Source organism: Scatophagus argus, chromosome 22 (assembly GCF_020382885.2).
Source record: "Scatophagus argus isolate fScaArg1 chromosome 22, fScaArg1.pri, whole genome shotgun sequence".
In the NCBI taxonomy this organism is placed as follows: domain Eukaryota; kingdom Metazoa; phylum Chordata; class Actinopteri; family Scatophagidae; genus Scatophagus; species Scatophagus argus.
Genome location: NC_058514.1, coordinates 5,109,221 through 5,130,274, shown reverse-complemented (window position 1 = coordinate 5,130,274; position 21,054 = coordinate 5,109,221). Strand labels below are relative to the sequence as shown.

Genomic DNA, 21,054 nt, shown 5'->3' with positions numbered 1-21,054 from the left:
TGATACTCTAACATGTGTTCTTGTGTTGTCCTATTGAAATAGTACCCTTACGGCTAGAATGTGATGAGAAAGGAGGGTGTTAAGCAGTGTGTGTTTGTGTGTGTGTGAGAGGCCTCCACACATGGGAGTGCTGAATCTCCAGCTGCTCCTAATTCTCCCTCATTGGTTTCCTCTGGCAAAGGGTGTTAACCGCATGCTAATGTGCGCAACCTGTGTGTGTCTCTGTCTTGTCAATGTCAGTGTGCCCTTTTTCTGGCTCCTAACATGGGTGACATCTGCAGGAAATGAGAGCCATCCTCCTATAGCTGATGAAGACAAAGGGACTGACAGACTCTGCAGCCTCGCTCAAGCCGAAATGCTGGAAAACATCCAAACTCTTTTAAAACTTTCTGCCTTTTTCCCTAAATGGGTGACTATGATAGATCGCTCTGAACCGACACATTGTCTTGTAAGTAATCTGGAGATGCGGGGAAACAAAGAAGAAGGGAAAAAGTTGTGCTTCAAAGACAAATAGTTAGGTCATATGGGAACAATACAGCACAAACAGTCAAGCACAATCTATGTGCATGGCATAGTATTTGATATATAGAGGCTCTGCCTCAACAAGACCCTAAAACCACACAAAACTCCACTGCATCATGAATAAGTGTGGTTTGAACTGGGAGCCCTACAAGATTTTCCGATGTGGAACTGTGGGGAGACCCCACACATAACAAGAGCTTTCAAAATGTTCTCCCAAACTGGAGCCCACACACTCCATGAAAATGCAACCAGTATCTGTCAAGACTTTGACACTGCTTATTCTGTACTGAGTAAATACAGGGCGAGACAGCTTAAAAAAAAGAGATTTACATGAAACTTGAGCCGTAAACACGGGTCGAGAATAGTTATTTCAAAGAGCAAACTGATTTTAACACGTGTGTGCAATCAGAAGGCAAAGTTTATCAAGAACAGACAAGTGAATTGCTTTTATCAAATAAATCATTTCAGTTGAAGTGCAATGCTAAGCTTGTCTTACAGTAAGTAGAAGAGCAGAGTTTGGTTCTAAAAGGTAAAAAGAAGACACATGCAGGTTATCTGAGACAGGATCTCTAAACACATCAGCTGTTTCAAAACTGATCCTTTACAAACATGACAAAACAATCAGGCTCCTTCTGCTGTTAGTGAATGTCACCATTAACTGGTTTCCAAGCCTACACTGCTGCAAAAGGCAAATCACTGTCTCCCTCTAGTGGTTCACTTCGCAAGCTGTAGAGATGTCACATGCCGCACGAGCTGTGAAGCCCTCTGGGACAAACTTGTGATGCTGGCCGTGATACAAAAACTGACTTGACATAAAGCCCCCCCCCAAACAAAAGGATTATAATCTCATCAGATAGAGCCCTGACAAACAGCAATCGCAACATCATAGCAAACTGTTTCATTATCACAGTGAAATTTTCTTAGTCCAGCAATGTTTTAATACATTTATTTATGAAGTTTCATATCAATAAATTGAACAGCAGTAGTCAGTAGTTGGAGCACATGTCCATGTTACATCAGTATCTCATCAAAAACCATCAACATACTTTAGCACCCTTCATTAGTAACTTAATCAGTGAGGGGAGAAAAAAAACATAAACTCTAAGTCCCTTTACAGCATACCGAGTTTTGGCAATGATTTTGTATTGTTTCAAAGGATTTCAAAAATGTCAAATGGATCATTCACTTTATGATCTTTGAAACAGAACCAAGCGTATCCAGAGAAAATGTATTCCTCTTAATGATAAACAACAGCCAAGGCAAGAATTATCACCTCTACAGCGTCCATATTTTAATGTCTACGGGGAAAACCTATTGCAGTTGATGAATTAGGCCATGAAAACAGCAGTTTTCTTTGGCTCTCACAGATGTCAGTTTCTTCCCTGTAGAGGATTAAACCTCAGTATGTCAAGGAAAGTGAGAAAATAAAACTAAAATTCACAGGAGGTAATGTGTATCTTTAATGTCTTTTGTGAGGCATATACTGTAGTTAAAGCACACTTTGTATGGTATGTGACCAGTGCCAGCCACTAGGTGGAGTTACAAATTCAGGGATTTGGCAACCATTTGAGAAAATGGCATTCACTTCTTCCTTTACTTATTAGAATGCCTGTATTAATATTTTGATGTTTGCAGACATATGGTTGAGTATTACCACTGGTGTTCAGTTCAACATTCAGTGATGCTATTTTCTGGAACAGACATAAACATAAATATAAATATAAATACAGTAGATTACAAATGCTGCTGTTTGTCAAAGTGTATTGTCAGCTCCCTGTTAAGCATTTCAGGCATAGAATTAATACATAATCATTTACCAGCAGAGGTGTGAAAGAGGCACATTGTGTTCATATTACCATAAATTAACTTTCTTCATTGTCAACGGTGACACCAGCGTGTGTCAGCTTACTCAGGTAATGCAATGACCAAAAACAGTTTAAACATGTCAAATAATTTAGGATCATTATGTATGAATGTCCCCTTTTTAATCCTGCCCAAACTGAAGCATGCATCTAAGCCAAGGCAATGATGCAAACAAATAAGACATGTGGTCTCAGTAGATTAGAGTCATTTATCAGAGATGAGATAAGCCTGGGTCAAAGCACATCGTAACATATGTGCAACACAGTACAACAGAACCAAAAATCAGCCTAGCTGGTCAAAAGCACAATTTCACTTCATAAATCTGACTTCTGTAGACCTAAAATGTGTCTGTGCGCTTGGCTTAGATCGCCAGGTCAGAGTTCAGACTCAGATTCAGAGGTTGAAATTTAGCTGTCAGTAGGTCAATGCTCCATGTGACTGTTGAGGGTGGTGTGTTGGGGGGCCCGGCGTGCTCAGTAAGGGTCCATCTTGATCCTTCTGTACAAGCAGCTGGTGAACACCATCCCACAGATCTGAAAACAGGAAGTGTTAGGTCAAAAAGCACTGCTTAGTCACCATGGGAGGCTGCAGGAACCCTGAATGCTACTGACTGTGTGGACAGAGAGGGGTTAAAGCTGATGGGGTGTGGAGCTGGTTACCATGGGAGTGTCAGGGGTCACACAGCAGTTACTGCAGCAGTATGTGTGTGCGCACAGGCTTGCTCAAGCAGATGCAAAATGCGGTGATGATAATGGGTTAAAAAAGAAAACACACGCACGAATACCAACATTAACAACAAAACTAAAAAAAGGGGTCAAGTCTTTAACGTCTAAATGAGTTTCCAATATGAGGTCCTATTAAACAAAACAGTGTCAGTTATATAAACTGACACTGCTGTTTTAAATTCATCTGGTGGTTTCTACGTCTCTAAAGGCAAATGATCTAATGCTGTAATCTCTTGGCACCAGGGTGTGTTCATAGATGTACGCCAAACCTGACAGAACCAACAAAACATGATTTACAGAAGCAGTCTGCTCTGCACTACTATAGAAAGGGAGGAAAATAAAGTAAGAACAGCAGGGATAGGTATTGACTTCAGCCACTGGGCCTGCACGGCTTGATGGATCAACAGGCAAGTGCCCAGATTCAATCTTTGAGTCTCTAAAAGCCCTGTGAGAAAGCATTATCGAGCCATAGCGTATCGACTCGTCACAATCTCCTGGCAGGTTTTTAAATCCCCCCCCCCTCTCCAGCACAACCAGTGACAGATATGTAGAAGCACAACATTTTGGCTCAAGAACCATGATATGAGAGGAAAGGTGAGAAAAAAAACAGCGTGAATTTCTGCTTTCTTGAAGCCTAATTTCAGAGGACATTGATACAAAAGTGAGTGATGTAACCGTGTAAAACAAGAGAGAAAATACTTTTTCTCCCCAGATGGATGGCAGGTGTCTATTAAAATTGCATATGTGGGCAACGGAGCTCCAGTCAATCATTTCTCCTCGAATCACTCTTCATAAGACACAATGATCACCATAGCCTAATTTATCATTGATGCACGTAACTATAGCAACAACACCAATGCTATTCGTGAAGGATAAACTATGAGGAGGTGTATGTTATACCCCCACTTACCATCTTACTACAAAAATGCAGAGAATCCTGATGTTAATGTTAATTTAAAGGAAAACTTCCATTAGGAATATAAAGCAAAAGCTTTATATATATATTGTAAAAGAACATCTCATTGTGGTCGTTTTCTTGCCAGCATAGGTGTTTCACAGAATGAAGCACTGCTGTATAAAAGATACAGAACTGGACTCTTGCTCAACATCATTGTGCAGAAGCAGTTTTGATTAATCAAGACTTTCCCGTGATGCGTTTCACCGTTATCACAGCCCATTATCACAGCATGCAGAGCAACAATCTGCAATATGCAGCCAAAGCCAGGCAGTTGCATGCTTCACACCAGGCAAAAGATAATGTCAGAACTGGAAAATGTTCATTTAGCACACATGCAGCCCACAGAGTTCACAGAGCAGACAGTTACACAAGGACAAACATGCAGTCAGATATGAAATTTCCACAGGGCTCTCCAACCTTGTCTCTCCAGGTGATTAAACCACAAAGCTGCTCTAGAGCTAAATCACAACGTACTGAAGTCCTCCTCTTCTTTATAGAGCAGATAGATAAAGCAGGCTGTCAAGACTGCCCCGACCAGCTACAGTGACACCATATACACATATACACACACACACACACACACACACACACACACACACACACACACACACACACACACACACACACACACACACACACACAGACAAAAAGACATACAGTGCAGTTCACCATAGATTGGTTAGTGTGGTATACAAGACACACATGTAATCTTGTAATTTGTGCCATACATTAATGAAGAAAACTACAACTAGTCTGAGTTAATATGAATTTCAACAAATCAAATCTACATTATTTCAGTGAGTTAAAGTTACTAGAGACAGGAAAGCATACTAGCATCAAAACAGACTGGAATAGTTGACAAAGACAAGACATAAAGTGCACCTACAGTACTAAAGGAAAGGAAACATATGCTGGAGTAGGGGCAACCTGATGATTTCACATCGTGATTGAATGTGTCCACAATTTACTTTTCAGGTGAGTCGTAAAGACTGAGAAATTTAATGGTCTCTTATTTTTATTTCCCAAACTTTACATGACTTCAGTGTCGAGCAGATCACGCCATGAGAACAAAACAGTACAGTGATGCAGCCAACGAAACTGTTACGCTGCTGAAAGCTGCTCAGTTTGGCCAGCATGTGAAATGGTTTGTATTAAAGGGGATATCTGGCTTACAAACACTGCTGAGATGAATCAATGCTGGTCTGGTTGGTTTCAAGTTTCCCTCAAGTTAATTTACAAAGAGGTGGTGCAGAGCTGTAAGAGGACTGTCATCCAGCACAGAACTGTAGAAAAGCAACCCTTTAAAAAGGCTTAAAAGCTCCGGTCCATCTCAGACTGGGATGAATCAAATAACAGTAATGAAAAAAAAAAAATCTGATAATGACAACAGAAAGACTATGGTGAGATGAAAAGAAGGGTACATTTAGAGGTTGCTGACCTGCAGCTATGGTACATTTTCAGTAATGGAAGTATAAAAACTCATCTGTCTGGGGTTTAGTAAGGTTTTAATCAACAAAAGGGCAGCTTTTCATTCAAAACGGTACAAGCAGTATCTCATTTTTAGATAAAATGATTATTGGGCTTATATACAGTACAGTTTACTCAGGATGAAGACAGCAGAATAGCATGCTGCTTCTTCAACAACTAATATTTTACTTACCTGCAGACAAGCCACTCCGATTCCCACAGCTCCAATGACCAACAGGTGGTCAGCCAGAAACTGCTCCAGCTTTGTGATGCAACCACCCTGCAGCAGAGCGAAAGGCTGAAAGTTAGAATATAATAGACCATACGTACCACTACAGATGTCCATCAGCCTCACCATATCCAGCATGGCTAATTTTAAAACTGCAAACATCCGGCAGGCAACATGTGGGTTTATTATAGCTGGTATACTCCAACCTCATGAAGAAATGTTTTTGCTCTGAGGGTGTATCCTCATCATTACACAGGTGGTGCACTGTGAGCAACAAGAAGAAACCGAGGGGCTTCTAAAACTCCACCTAAGCGTTCAAAGCTATACAAGTGATATTGTCTCATGGTGGCAATCAGACTGACTATGGTGCTCGTCATTTAGCGTTTCTACTTCCCAGCAGCGTGCAGTTCACTGACCTCCACCTTGTAGATGTTGGAGGGGTGGTCCCTCTTGCCACAGTGAGGGGTGATGGTTTTGCAGCAGGTGTCGGGCACCACCCTGCCTTCTGCTGAACCTGATGAAATGTACGTGCTCGCCATCCAGTCGTGGGAGTTGTTGCTGCCACAGCATTTGAACTGGGAGACAGAAAGAGGAAAGCAAATGGGTTTGGATACATGATGTCATGCACTTATCATGCATTGTCATGCGTTAGAAAAGCACAAATCTCGCTTTTTTTCATAATGGCTAGGCCAGTTTTGAAAAGTTTGAAAACTCAGATTAATATACTGGGCTCAAACCACCTCCTCATTAGTATTCTGTAAACTTTGACAATTCTTGCACCTCAACCGAGTGCCGTTCATTCCTCTCAGGGACATTTGCAAAATTACTTGAGCTGTGGCTATTTAACCAGTCATTTCTGGAACAATACTTTGAGCAAACCCCAACGGATCACACAGAGCTATGAGCAATTTCTCCTCCTGAATTTCAGCATAATTTAAAAACTACTTCACATATGGTAGCTGCAGACTGAGCTGTGGAGGGAAACTTTATAACACCAACTCTACTTGAACATACAAGCTGAAGAAAACCTCAGCATATAATCTTACATAAACCAAACAAGAGGCTTTTGTAAATACAGTCCATACATCCTGTTGTAGTCTGTCCACAGCTACTGTGATGGCCTCCTTCCCTGGTTGGTTGTAGTTGTCTGTCATAGTCTGGTTGAGATGCTGCTTCAGCTCCTCACTCAGCTGGATGTGAAGAACAAAGAGAAAGACAGCAGACACACAGTTAGGAACAGAGAAGGTGGGGGGCTGTTTATAGGAAAGAACAGAATTTGTTTTCTAGCCACGAACTGCTTCGTTTATCACACATCAAATACCTAAAGAATAGAAATGAAAAATGCACAGGGGCAGGGACTATAAGGTGAGGCAGTCTTGAAGTGATAAGCTGATAAGATAAAGAAAAAGACTGGAGGATCAGGGCAAGACAGACAGATAGCGACTCCCACGCACCTGTGAGTGTTGTGACTGAAAACACACTGCAAAAAATAGACTTTAAATACGGCTTTTCATGTGTGTGTATATGTCTGCGCACACACATGCGCACACGCAGAAGAGACAAGACGCAGAGAGAAAATGAGTAGTCTTATCTTTAAAGTGATTCTATCCTGTTGAGAGCCCTTTTCCATCACAATAACTCTCTGAGCTTGCCCACAGATAGCAAGGTGCTCTTTGCAGTCTTAGCTGACGGTAGGACGTTTGTGAGATAACAAGATCCTAAGAACTGTGTGTGTGTGTGTGTATGTGTTAGATGAACTCCAGATGCTGAACATAATGCTTAGTGCAGGTGGCAAACAGTGACAACACACATTCACAGAGAAAAAGGAAAAGGAAAAGCAAAGCTAAAAGATCTACTGTAGATTCTCCTGTGACTCATCGTCCATGTCCTATGAGACAGAACAAAGGCCACTGGGGAGAAAAGAAAAAATGATGAATGGCAATGAATCTACCACTAGTGGACAAATGGCATTGCCAACATCCTCAGAGAATATAATGATGGCTCTGAGGTCCGTGTCCAAGCAGCTTGATGAATTCAGTCATCAAAAAAAATCACAGACAGATTACAAGGTAATCGAGAGGCAATTTAACACCTGCCTGAAGAAGAGCAGCGAGGTGGCTGAAGAACAGTGGAAATCAAACATCTTAGCTGATCATCAGCCTCAGTGTGATTTTTAAGCATAAGCACCAAAATAAGTGAGTCGGAGAGATACCACACATTCAGAGCATGCACCCAGGGAGAGCATACAAAAAGAAGAAAAAAAACAGGAAAAATGACTGTATTATAAGGATTTTTCAGAAATCATTATGCGTATTACTTTCGAGGATAAACTTCTTTCTTGCCCCGGTCTGATTTCTCTAGTATCTGCCATCTTGTCAAATGAGTATGTTCAGAAGTATCTTCACTGCAGGGCCTTGAACTTGCAATTTTTAACAAAGTGTTGGTCTTCGATGCGAACCAAGAGGCCAAACACAATCCGTAACACTCAAACCTGAAATGCAATTACATCCTTTCAGGAAAACACACTCGCTGCACATTTATTGTGATGTGACTGCACACTGCAAGTCACATCACAATAAATTGGTCCGACGGCTGCATATGGACAGCAACATTAAGGTTTTTAACTCTTTCATCCAGTGCAGTAAACCACGAAACAAGTAAATCAAAAAAATGTAAGTGAGTTAATATTAAAAAATGCTGCAGGTAAACACTCAGGTGCACAGGTAAATACAGTGATCATCGTTCATCATTCCAAACTAATAGTTTTAACCTAAGCAGTGACCACTTACCCTCTGGTAGTAGACATAAGCCAGTACGCCAGCCACCAGTTCAATCAAGAAGATCAACAGCAGGAAGCAGAAATACTGTGGATAAGAGGACAGAGTCAGTGAGAGTAGTATAACCCATCTGAAGCTGTCTACACTCGTGACGGCTCAATAAAAACTTTTCATCAACTGCCATTGTGCTGCATCTGTTACTTCTAACACAGATGGCGATGTCACACAATAAACACAACCAGAAATCTATTTGACAGGCCGTGGAATCAGATTTCTCTCGGGTATCAAAGAAGTCTCCATGCTGCTTTAAAGCAGCTCTGCTTTGGATCATAATTAACTTCAAAACACCATCTTGGCAAAACACTGAATTACGGTGATTCAAGTATTAATCATCCCAAACTGCATAAACATTCATTTTAAAACAAGGAATATAACGAAACAGATCAGTGTAATTGACTAAAACTACAAACAAATCAGCAGCTAAAAACAAAAATGACAATAAAAAAAAATAAACACTGGTGGCTCTAATTGTAGGCCTTGCCCGCAATGGTATAATAAGCACTATTGTATGTACCGAAATGCAGAGCACAGTTATATAAACTGTGCAGTCAACAGATCACCCACACATTCAGAGTGCTCACACACACAGCTGCGGAATAAGCAAGATCATAGCTACACTTTTCTCAGCTTAAAATAACACGAGCACAAACTTGTGACTTTTCATAAAATGATTCAGATCCCCCCCACAAACATGCTGCGTAATGCAAACACACACACACAGCTAATTGGCCCCACCTGTCGCAGAGCGGGACACGACATTGTGACAGCGACAACAGTGCTGCTTCACTCAAGATCATTATGGAGAGACACATGCTGCAACGCACTCAGCGCGACACGGGAAACCGACAAACCACTGGTCAAACAAACAGCCGCAGGGGAGCAACGATCTCACAGAATGAATATGACACTTAGGCAAACATTCTCTTTTGTTTTGCAGTTATCACAGTAATAACAGGCAGAAACACAGACTGCTCTGTATCTCCTGGTTACAAAATTAAATAAAAAAAAAATCCAGTTAGTGAGCCTGCTGCCCACACAAAATGCTAACTTCACCCCTTCTCTAGCATCTCTCATTAATCTCCCAGAACTAATCTATAAATATATACAGCTGATCATCCAAAATGGACGACAGATTCTGAATCCTCTACGCATCTACCTCGTCACTCCTGCAAGCCTGTTTCTTTTTCCTATTGCTCCATCCATCAACAGTAGATAGATAGACCTATAAATAGTACTGCGGCAGTGAAGGTTCACCTCCTGCCTGCCTCTCTCCCGCTGGGCCCTGTCTCTGTAAAATAATGAGGACAGTAAGGGTCCTGTCAGAGCCATTTGTCAGCATCCAGGGACAGAACTTCAGACCAGGGAGAGAACAGATGAATTCCACGTTGTGAGGTTGTATGTAGTTGTGCACAGAAAGCAAAGAAGTCTTCAAGCATCGAGCTTCTCAGCACGGACGCAAAAATCTAGGACCAGAAAATCTGATTTTAAATACGCACTCTTGCTAAAACTGTGCTAAAATTCACATTCCTTCATCACGTACAAACACAAAGGTGGAGACCTGAGTACAAATCCCCTCCACGAGTCCCCGGTCTCACCGTGGACAGACAGCTTCTCTGCTCCCGGATGACAGCACAGCACCCCAAGAAGCCCGTAACCACCACCAGGCCGCCGGCCAGGATGAGGATGTATGCAGAGATGGCGAAAGTGCTGGATGCCAGCAGACTCAAGTAGTCACTCTTCTCCACCAGTGTCCAGACTCCTACACCCAAAACAGCTGCTCCACCCACCTAAAAGAAAGGGATGAGAAGAGGTGGAGGGGTAAAAAAAATATATATATATACACATTAGAGTACAAGTGTAAACAAACAATGTGAAACTAAATACGGGTGTAGCAGAGGGATTCAAAGAATAAAAACAGATGCAAAGACCCGATAAAAGCTTGGTGAAAAGGTTATACGAGAAAGGATCGATAGATGACTTGAACTTATTGTGAAAACATTGAGTGTGTCCAATTTGTCCGCTCAATCTTACAGAAAAACAAATACCAGACAAAAACAAAAAAAAAGCATAGCACTTCGAAGGACAGGAAGTGTCAAGTGAGGAAGTGAGTTTAATGCTACTGGATGAGTCACAAAAAGGCAACAATACAAGAGGACAACAGTGGGAGGGAGTGAAAAGGGGCACAAGATGGGGCCGAAAGAAAAGACAGGAAACAGAAAGAGAAACAGGGACAAGTGGCCGGACACAAACACACATAACAGCTACAGCAGGGGTGTAACGTCAGAGGTCGAATCAGGGCATAATGACCACTTCCTTACAAGCAGTCCTGGATAACAGACCAAGGGTGGCGTCCAGATCTGTTCCTCTCATCAGTTTCAAAGGCACACAGATAGGAAATGCCTCACAGAGCGTCTCCTCCTTCATCCTCCCATTCCATTTCCGTCAAAAACGACATTCACAAACTCACAACGACACACGGCCAACCAAAGAGGCACCAGTTGGATACACGCAGGGCCAACAGGGAGACGACTGTGCCCAAATGACAGCATATTTAAGACTTAAGTAGACTTCAGTAAGATTAAAACATAAGTGCAACTGGATTATAAAAACCTCAATTTATACTTAAACTGTTTTAAACTATTGCGCCAAGCGTGGGCCACGGTGTTCGCAAAAATGTGTTTTAAACTAACATGGCTTTGGAAAAGCTTGGGGCTCAATAGTAACTTATTCAATCTGAATCCAGTATCAACATTTACTGAATACATATCCCTTACAATCCCCGACACAAGCTATTTACCAGGGCTGCATCAATCTCATCCACAGCGTCCATACCAAAGTGGATAGTTTTGATATTTTTAGATAGATTTGTTTATTTATTTATAGATTTGACATTTTTGATGATGAACTAAATGTTTTTGCACAAAAAGCCAGCAACATTTTGCAAAAGATGCTCTTAAAACTTAAGTCTAAATAGGTGATGTGATGAAAAACATGCCAAAGGAGTGTGTTAGATCATTTGAAGGTGGTCAGCGTTAACCCCGAGCCTGATGATAAAGCTTGCTCCTCTCTCACACACAGATCTGTGTCTCTGGCTCTCTCACACTTTAAAAATGTTTCAAAGTGACCGCAGACACTCTTTTTGCAGTGAATTTCAGTATCATAAAGTGTGGTGCCAGAGAGCAGGTGTGACACACTGTTCCCCACGGCACACTCACAAGCCCTAAATAATCTATGACTCACTTTGGGCCAAGTCCATAAGTCAGCCATTTCAGAGAATCAGAGCTCTGCTTAATCTTCTCCCTCTTCCTACACAGCTCCTACAATGTCTCTCCGTCTGCAGCTTCAAAAGGAGCATTAAAGCGTTTTTACTATGTCTGAAAGTAAACAAAAATATGATTTCTCATGTTCTAAAGCATATCTAGTGAAAATTAACTGGAACTACTCTCTTTTAGTTCTTTAAAAACTTGATTACACATGATACTTAGTCATTTTGAGACCTGAGGAATGAATTCACGGGTATATTCACACTTGGCTTGGAGCAGTTGTTTCAAAACTGGGAGCGTTTGGAATATCAATGTGAACATCATGCATGTGTGTTGCACTCAGATAAAGTCCTGTGCTGATTGCCCTCACATGGGTCCTGCATGATGATAACTGCCAAAATTATCCAGTCAACAAGAGGGCAACATTTACCGCTCTCACTTACCCAGAAGAGAAAGTTGAAAACAAAGAGCAGGTACTTGAGACACACGGTCAGCCAGTCCTCCTGGTCATCTTTATAAACCGCCGACATCTTCTTTGCTCCAGATCAGCTCTGAAAGGACAGGATTTATTTTCCTCAATGTAAGAAGAGGAAACAAAATTTTAATCCTATGCTGCTAAGCAAAAACAAAGAAAAATACTGTCTCAGTTTGGTTTCCGCAAACCAAATGCAATAGATCCAAGGAAAATGAGAGGATAATGCAGCTGACACACAAATACTGAGACTGACAGGTAACTGGTGCAGGTCCAAATTAGTTCAGCACGACAAACCCACACATGTCAAGGCTCAGCTTATTGTCTTTTGACAGCTCTGCTTAAAATGTGTGCCACAGAAAGTGAGAGCAATCACGGTGACTGTGTTTGCAAAGGGATACAGCTGCCTATCAAATGTCACAACATGAACTACATCTCAGCTGCAACGTCGAGTCCCCTTTCCAGCACGTGCAGTTTGTATACTTTACCTTTTCAAATAAGCTACAAATACACAGCTGATCACACAGTAGTACACCTGAGTATGACAGAAAAAAAAAACTTACTAGCAAGCTAAAAATCACATTTCTGTCACAACACTGCAAATTCAGACTTTTAATTTGAACAATTTGCTCACTGAAACGTCTTCTGCAAGACTTCATTCAAGTTCATCTTAGCAGTCGTTCAGTGATGCATCATCCGAGTTCACAATATCATCTCCTCTTGTTATATCCACAAACCACATCTTTAAATTATTCATCACTCTGAACAGACCATAAAGCTCTGAATCGTCAATTGAGCTGAGCACAGTTCCAGTTCTGTAAATAAAAGGCCATGAGGTGGGAAGCACTTAGACCCATAAAACTGATCCGCACAGTATCCCTCTGTGGATAAGCACCAAAGCAAACAGTGCAGGTTTAATGTTTGTTGACCAGGGACTGTCATATTTGGGTCACATTTGTCTGGGCAGAAAAATGTTGAATTACTCATAACATTTAACCAGGCTTAAACATCAGCATTGAACATAAACAACCTAGAGACCTTGTTATTGTTGAGTACTGAAGCCCTATTTCTACAAAGACACATTATTGCTGACCTTTAAAATACAATTTCCCAATGTGGTAAATAACCAGAAAATAAATAAGATTACAAAACTAATTTAAAAGGAGTAAAAGCAGAAACTTCAGAGATGGATGTCTCCAGACCCTGACACATAAAGCCAAGCTATTTGCACTGTTAATGTGAAAGGAAATGCTTTTAATTTGTTGTGATTTGGGTAGACCCACAATTTTAATTTATTTTCATAATAATAATAACTCCATATCTCCAAGATCAAAACCCATGCATATGAGCATTTAGACTGAGGGAGAAGAATTGAAAAATTACACTTAAATAAATGCTATACAGGACATCCCACTAACTCATACATGAACTGTCAATATGAAAGTTACAGCTAATAGCTTCTCGTCTTGTCCTCACCTAATTAAATTCACCTGTGACAGCTCCTAGCTTCTTTAAATGTGCAATTATAGTGGAATATGTGCAATTTAAATATAACCTACATCTTTTAAACCACGTAGCTAATGTAGCTAAGATAAGCTAGCGGTTTACTTGGGATGTCCACTTCTCTTAATTCATGTGTCGACTGCCAACGTCAGATACCCGCTAAAATGCTTCCTTCTGGGATGAAATGCTCTGCCTCGGAGATTTCGGGCTGTAACCACTGCGGGTCTCCACAACCGTAAGAACCAGGACATAAAATCAAGCACATTACGCCCGTAAGCCAAACTTTCTTGCCTCCCTTTTGCAGGACAGGGTGTAACGTTAAGCTAGAGCATCCCCAAAAACAAAAAACACCTGCGTGGCTGATGCGCAGGACAAAGTTTCACTGAATTACCTTGCCGTTGCATCGACAAACCAACGTTTTCGTGTCCAGCCAAGAACATACTCACCAGAAGGCCGTTTAATGAGGACAAACAACCCCCGTTTGGGTGCTACGTTCCCGTCAGATCACAGTGTACGGCACTGCACCAGTGAGCGTCTCGTCCAGCCGAGCTTGTTGCTTTCAGGGTGTCCGGCAGGAGGTTTGTGCTGATGCTGCCTTCGAGTGAGGCTCGAATTTCTGAAGTTCATGAGTTTTATCTGACTTTTATATGTTTATATTCAGCTCAAAAATAATACCCTGACAAAGACCCAAGAGAAAACCTGTTTCAGATAAGACAATAGTATGTCTTTATTAGATGTATTTCTGTGGAAACGCGCATACCATTGTCATTCAAAAAGAAGATATGCTTTGATTTTCTTTCTACCTACCAGATCTATTCAGGTCTGCTACTGTTATGAAACTTTCCTTTTGCAGCCACTGTGCAGGTGGACACAAGCACTATTAAAACAATCAATACAAGGTCAAAACGTAATAGATATTAACAGTAATGTACATCGAGTTCCATTTAAATGCCTTATGCAACATAAACATGCTTCTCTCTCCCTGTGTGTCTCTCTTTCTCACTCACACACTCAAAATAACTTCATGAAGGTAGACAGACAAAGTTGTGGTACATTTTGCGGTTATAAAAAAATATAAATGCTGACACTGTGTTCTATTTTAATTGTAAATGTATTAACTATCAATAAGATGTACAATTATTGGGCTATATACAATACTGAAAACAATACAATTGTTCGTTTTAACATTTCTGAAATTCCTTGAAGGCAGCGCAGTGTGAACTTGTGGAAAGGGTCACACTTGACAGAGTCAACCACAAGATAGGCTGAATAGCAGCGTGCCATTAACGGCACAACCTTGGTTACAGTGTAACCACATATCCCCTGAAGAATTTCACAATGAGGTGGTCATGAATGAACAAAGGTAAAGAAGGAAAAAGCACAGACTGCAGTGAACATAGCCTCAAACTTAGTGTGAAACCGTTTTCTTTGCAAGGCCAGTGAATGGATGTTCGTGCAGCAGAAGCTTTTGCTGTTGACTTGGATACATCTTATTGTGGATTCCAGTCAAGCAAGTGAGACTAACAATTCGTTTTCTGGTTGCTCTTCTTTATGTAAAGACTACGAAATGACAGAACAGAGCGCCTCTGGGACCCCAAAGGAGAAGATGGTAATGTGGTATTTCAGCAGTGAGCAGATCAACACTAGATGTATTCACTTTTTTTTTTTCTTAAGTCAAACATCATTTAATCACCAAAAAAATGCAGCTATATATGAAACTCATAATACTTTAGGTGATTTTAAAAAATGGAAAGAACAAGAACAAAACATACAGACATCATACTCTTGAGAAATAATGAATCATGACAGACATGTGTATTCATGACATTAAAGCCAAAAATGTCTTATAAAGTAACTGATCTCTGGTCAGTGTCCCTCAACCATCCCCAGCCAAATGTGCTCAGCGAATCTTTTTCACGTATTCATGGTTTTTCATCACAAGCAAGACCCTCTCTCTTAGAACAGACTCTTCACCATGTATTCACCTCTTTTTCCACTTCAGTAATTCAATAAGCTTGCAGCCTGTTAGGAGTAAAATGATGGCTGCAGGGGGAGGAACTCTGCAGCGGCCACCTGGACTGGCGACAAGCAGTCTACCAAAGCAACATTACTTAGCAGAGGATGTCTTCCGTTGGGTCAAGTTTTCCTCGACGAACCAGAACGTAAAAATACTACAGGACACCATCGTAGGAGTGCGTGTCCGTTTGCCATTTTCCTCATATTAACACAGGTGACACATGGTAGAACAAAGAAAAATGTGGTTTTCCCTGAAAGCCAGCTCATTTCTATGCCTGGCCAGTGTCTCTGTGTCCAGTCTCATTCTGCTGTAGTTTGTTTATCGTCACTCATCCTTTGTAGTCTGCTAAGCCCTCTAATGCTTTCTCCCACTGGGGGTTAGAAGCAGGGCATGACTGAGCATGCATGTCAAACACAAACTGATTAAGGCGAAAGCAAACATAATGTGCATTGGTGTGTGGATATGCAGTTGTATGAGTGACAAAGAGGAAAGAGGTTTAGAGAGAGAGAGAAAGTAGCAGGAAGACTACTTGCTACTGCAGTGTTATGCATCCATTCATTTAAATTTCACATTATGTTTGCCAAGTTTGGTCATCTGTTTGTTTGGATGTGTGCCTGTTCAGTTTGGTAGACAGCTGGGTGTTTGTCCCACGGTTAAACTGCGCACAGAGAAGATGACAATTGCTTAAGATGTGCGAACATAATGAGCGAATACAAGAAAATTAATATGAATAGGTGGAGAAAAAAAAAGTCTCGCTTGAGAGATATTTTTAAATGACGAATGAGACTAAGTTACACAGAGGATTAATACCATTTTGAAGCATTTTGTTTGTTCTTTGCATACTTTAGTGAGTAGTTTGATATAGTTTTGTGTAGGCCAAAGGTTCAGTTCACAGCAGTGCCCTGTAAAAGTGCATTGGAGCAAAGACTGAGCCACTCAACCTGCTTGTCGTGCCTGACCTCTTGTGGTCAGACTCACCTGGAAGCCACATGGCCTCTTCAAAGAGAGAGAGACAAGTTCTAGTTTTCAAAATACATAACAGACACCTTCAAGAACCTTGAGAACTATCAGACTGTGCTTTCTCTTTTGTTTGCTGGAGCAGGAAAAGCCAGGATGGATTTCTTGGAAGTGAACCAACAGCCCTTTTTACCAGGAAAGCAGGAAATTGCCACAGTAAAAGCTCACGGGCATCGTGTCAAGAAAACCCTTCTGTTTTCATTCTTTTAAGGTTCATTGTAACTGATAGTGATCATATTAATAGTGTAATGCCATATACCGTGATACCCTGAAAAACGTGATATTTTCTCAGATGGCTGGCTCTGGAAATCTTATTGGCTACTATTGCAACCTTGTCTCCAGAATTAGTGACATTAGCTTAGACACTAACATATCTACAAGAGGAAACGCAAGAAACACACTCTGCATGACTACTTCTGACGCTTTAAGTAGCCTACATTTTGCTCATAACACTTACATACTTTAAAGATAAAAGTTTGAAGGACTTTTATCTGTAACACAGCATTTTCTTTTCATTGTGTTTCAGCAGGTCTCACAGGATCTTCAACCACTGCATGTGTTCGCATCAAAGGAGTTAAAGTAGGTTTTCTTTTTTAACCAGGAAGTGTAACTTAAAGAGGCTATCGGGGCTCACGCAGCAGCTATAGGTGTGTCGTGTAATGGAGTGGGCGTGCCTTACAGTCAAGTGACGCCTGCGAGACTGCAGCTGGATGAGACCCTCCTGCTCGCAGCCGCAGAGCGCGCGCGCGGAGGGGGGCGTGGTCTGTCGTGACGTGTTCCGTGCGACAACACGCTGAAACGAAACTCAGTCAAGAAAACTTCTGAACCAGGCGCCTTCAAGCTCCAAGTGTAGTTTGCGTTGGGTTTTTTTTCTCATAAAAGTTGATACATTACAGGTAAGAATGATAATATAGTTCAGTTGTTCGCTTTTCTTTATGTGTGTCTTTTCAGAATCAGAATCAGATTTGTCTTTATTGCCATGTAAGTGAAGAGGTTTCACAATACTAGGAATTTCTCCTGGTGATTGGTACATACGTAGAACATAAGAACGAGTAACATATAATAATAGAATAAAATAAAATAGAATAAGGTAAAACAAAATAAAATAAGATAAGTAAAATAAATATGGTTCTGGAGGTAGTACAAAAGTGAGGTACATATGATAAAAACAAAACGCTTTTTTCACCCTTTACAGTTGTATTGTATGAGTTGTTGTAAGTGTAATTTTACTTATTAATTCTTGCCCAGATATGGCATCTGCCAGCAGTCTGCTGTCAGAGGAGAAGTTCCTGTGTCCCATCTGTCTGGAAGTGTTCACTGAGCCAGTCTCAACGCCATGTGGACATAACTTCTGCAGCGCATGTATCCAGAAGTATTGGGACAGCAGTGACGTTTGCCAGTGTCCATTTTGCAAAAAGACGTTTTCTCCGAGGCCCGAGCTGCAAGTCAACACTGTCCTCTCTGAGTTAGCTGCTGGGTTCAAGACGTTAGTTCAAGTCAAAGCCTCAACTCCAGACCCAGAACTTCTTGAAACAGCAGCTGTTCTTTGTGATATCTGCTCTGAGATAAAGGAAAAGGCCGTTAAGTCTTGCCTGACGTGCCTGGTGTCTTTCTGTGAAGTGCACTTTGAACCACATCGCAGAGTTGCTATTCTCAAAAGCCACACATTATTAGACCCGGTGAAGGATCTTGATGACAGGATGTGCAAGACCCATAACAAGATAACAGAACTGTACTGTACGACTGACCGGGCCTGCATTTGTGCCCTGTGTTTCAAAACCGATCACAAGGGTCACTGCATTGTCCCACTTGAGGAAGAATATGAATCAATGATGGCAAAAAAAGATGATACAGTAGCAAATATCTTAAAGATGATACAGTCGCGGTCTGAGAAGATTGTCGAAATTGAAAACGTTGTTGATGTCAAGCAGAGAGAAGCTGAGAAAGAAAAAGAAGCCAGTGTGCAGGTCTTCACTGACTTGATCAACTTCATTCAGAGAAACCAGGCCGAGCTTGTTGAGGTGATTGACGAGAGGTACAGAGCAGAAAAACAAAAGGCTGAAGGTTTTCTCACCGAACTGAAGGCAGAAATTGCTGAGCTTGAAAGCAGAAGCAACCAGCTGGAGCGGCTGTCGCAGTCAGAGGATCACCATCTTTTTCTCAAGAGTTTCCCAACCTTGTGCGCTCCTTTGAACAAGGACTGGACCAGCACTCATGTTCACAGTAATCTGTCTTTTGAGGAAGTCAGAGATGATGTTAATCAGCTCAAACAGAGAATTGACGAAATAATGGAAAAGCTTCCTGAGATCAAAATGAAAAGGATGAGAGAACATGCGGTGGACTTGTCTCTTGACCCTGACACAGCATACTGCTCACTTGTCATTAGCCAGGATGGAAAACAAGTACAATGTGGAGAAAAAAAACAGAATCTTTCCCCTAATCCAAAGAGGTTTGAAATATATTCAGATGTTTTGGCAAAAGAGGGGTTCACAGCAGGGAAGTTTTACTATGAGGTGCAAGTGAAAGGAAAGACTGACTGGATGGTTGGACTGGTCAGAGAGTCAGTCGAAAGAAAGAAGGACACACGTCTCTCACCGAAGACTGGTGCCTGGATCATCGGGCTTGATGATGGTATATATAGCGCATATGCAAATCCAAGTGTTAAAATCACAGTGAAAGAAAAGCTTGAGAAGGTGGGCATCTTTGTGGACTATGAAAAGGGAATCGTTTCTTTCTATGATGTGAATTCTAAATCACATATCTATTCTTTCACTTGCTGCTACTTTAGAGAGAAAATTTATCCATACTTTGGCCTTCAGGATAACATAAGTGGAAAAAACTCTGCACCTCTCATCATAATGCCTGTACCTCAAACACAATGAGCTTGTTCCTTGACCTTTGGCACTTCTTTGAACGCCAGGGAAAAATTAACTTTCTCCTAATACGCTTAGCAAGCCTGCTTGAAGTCTTCACAGCAAATACCAAATGGTGTATTGTAGTCAAACAGATTCTTTAGTATCTGAAATGTTTTCTATGACATTTTGTGCATTTGATCCTTTGTCAAGATATTCTCTTGCTCTGCCATGCTACAGTATGTGTCATGTTCATGAAGATAAATCGCAGTCAGGGTGTATCAGGTGGAGATCTGCAGAGAGAGAAAGCTGTTCTTGTAATTCACAGTGGCTTGAAAATGAAGAGCTTTTTTTTTATGAGTGTGTATAAATAAACTACACATCTATACGACTTCATCGTGTCATTCCTACACAGAATCTCTTCCACAATGTTAAACACACAGCTGTGAAGTGTCTGAGCAACTCTGGTATGTAGAATGTGGGCGGAACAATAAAGTAAAGAGGACTCTGACTCCCTCCCTGGGCCATTTTTGAAAATGAAGTAAAAAAAATAATACATTGCTGATTTTTCACAAGACTTAAGGCATTTGATTGCTCCAACTCCTCTCTTTTCTACACTTTTTAAACCAATGTAATGCCTGTACACATATCACTACACGATGTCCAAGACAAATACACATCAAAGTCTGTGAAATTGTGATATTTAGGTCTCCTAAGCTACATTTCACTGCAAGACCACCGTTATAAGTCAGTCTCGGTGAACCCTGGCTCTTTGCATTATTCGGCATTTTAGGTGGATGATGGAAGTCAACGCCTCTTTAAGTCTTGGTCATGTTACCTGCTTTGTGAGGCTTCTAAATCATCAATCAATAGTGGTCTGCCCACTGCTTTCACTCCTCGCTCCTGCCTATGGGCTCCTGCCCCCACAATGATTATGTGTGTGTGTGTACATGTGATAGAGGAGATGCACACATTATCCTCAAGTGTGATGCGTGGGCCGATGTTCTTGAGCACCACTGATGGAGCTCATCCATAACTGTGACTAAAACCTGCTGTGTTTCATTGTACTTGGATTTCATTAATGGGACACGAGCCCATTTTTCTTTAGTGACAGATATCTTGCAGTATTATTCAAAGTACCTTCTACTACTACTGAATTTGATAAGAGTATGGGGGGGTAGCCTTGGTTAATGAAAGAGGTATGGATGCAGACATTAGTATGGAGTATGAAATCTAACTTCCCATGAAAATCGTTTGTCATGTCTTAAATCTTTTTCTTCCAGTGATACAGGCTATTGAGAGTCAGCAGGAATCAGCTGGAAAATTGAG

The 21,054-nt window shown here is 41.2% G+C and overlaps 2 protein-coding genes across 4 annotated transcripts; one reads left to right on the top strand and one right to left on the bottom strand.

Moving 5' to 3' along the window:
• Positions 1 to 1,452: 1,452 nt before the first annotated feature.
• tspan11 (tetraspanin 11) lies at positions 1,453 to 14,440 on the bottom strand. Of its 3 annotated transcripts, none has more exons than XM_046379352.1 (9): positions 14,286 to 14,440; positions 12,308 to 12,415; positions 10,197 to 10,388; positions 8,554 to 8,628; positions 6,850 to 6,954; positions 6,181 to 6,339; positions 5,729 to 5,815; positions 4,486 to 4,606; positions 1,453 to 2,918 (listed from the first exon to the last, which is right to left on the bottom strand). In XM_046379352.1, exons 2-8 carry the CDS (start codon positions 12,392 to 12,394, stop codon positions 4,532 to 4,534), a joined length of 780 nt encoding a protein of 259 aa, XP_046235308.1. In that variant the 5' UTR covers positions 12,395 to 12,415; positions 14,286 to 14,440; the 3' UTR covers positions 1,453 to 2,918; positions 4,486 to 4,531. The 3 variants fall into 3 exon arrangements, with proteins under 3 accessions (XP_046235308.1, XP_046235309.1, XP_046235310.1); XM_046379353.1 differs by lacking the exon at positions 14,286 to 14,440 and adding an exon at positions 14,231 to 14,260; XM_046379354.1 differs by lacking the exon at positions 4,486 to 4,606.
• A 3,169-nt stretch (positions 14,441 to 17,609) lies between these two features.
• On the top strand, positions 17,610 to 20,116 carry LOC124053922 (zinc finger protein RFP-like). Its single transcript, XM_046379516.1, has 2 exons — positions 17,610 to 17,769; positions 18,122 to 20,116. The coding sequence occupies exon 2, from the start codon at positions 18,124 to 18,126 to the stop codon at positions 19,753 to 19,755; it is 1,632 nt and encodes a 543-aa protein (XP_046235472.1). The 5' UTR covers positions 17,610 to 17,769; positions 18,122 to 18,123; the 3' UTR covers positions 19,756 to 20,116.
• Positions 20,117 to 21,054: the final 938 nt, after the last annotated feature.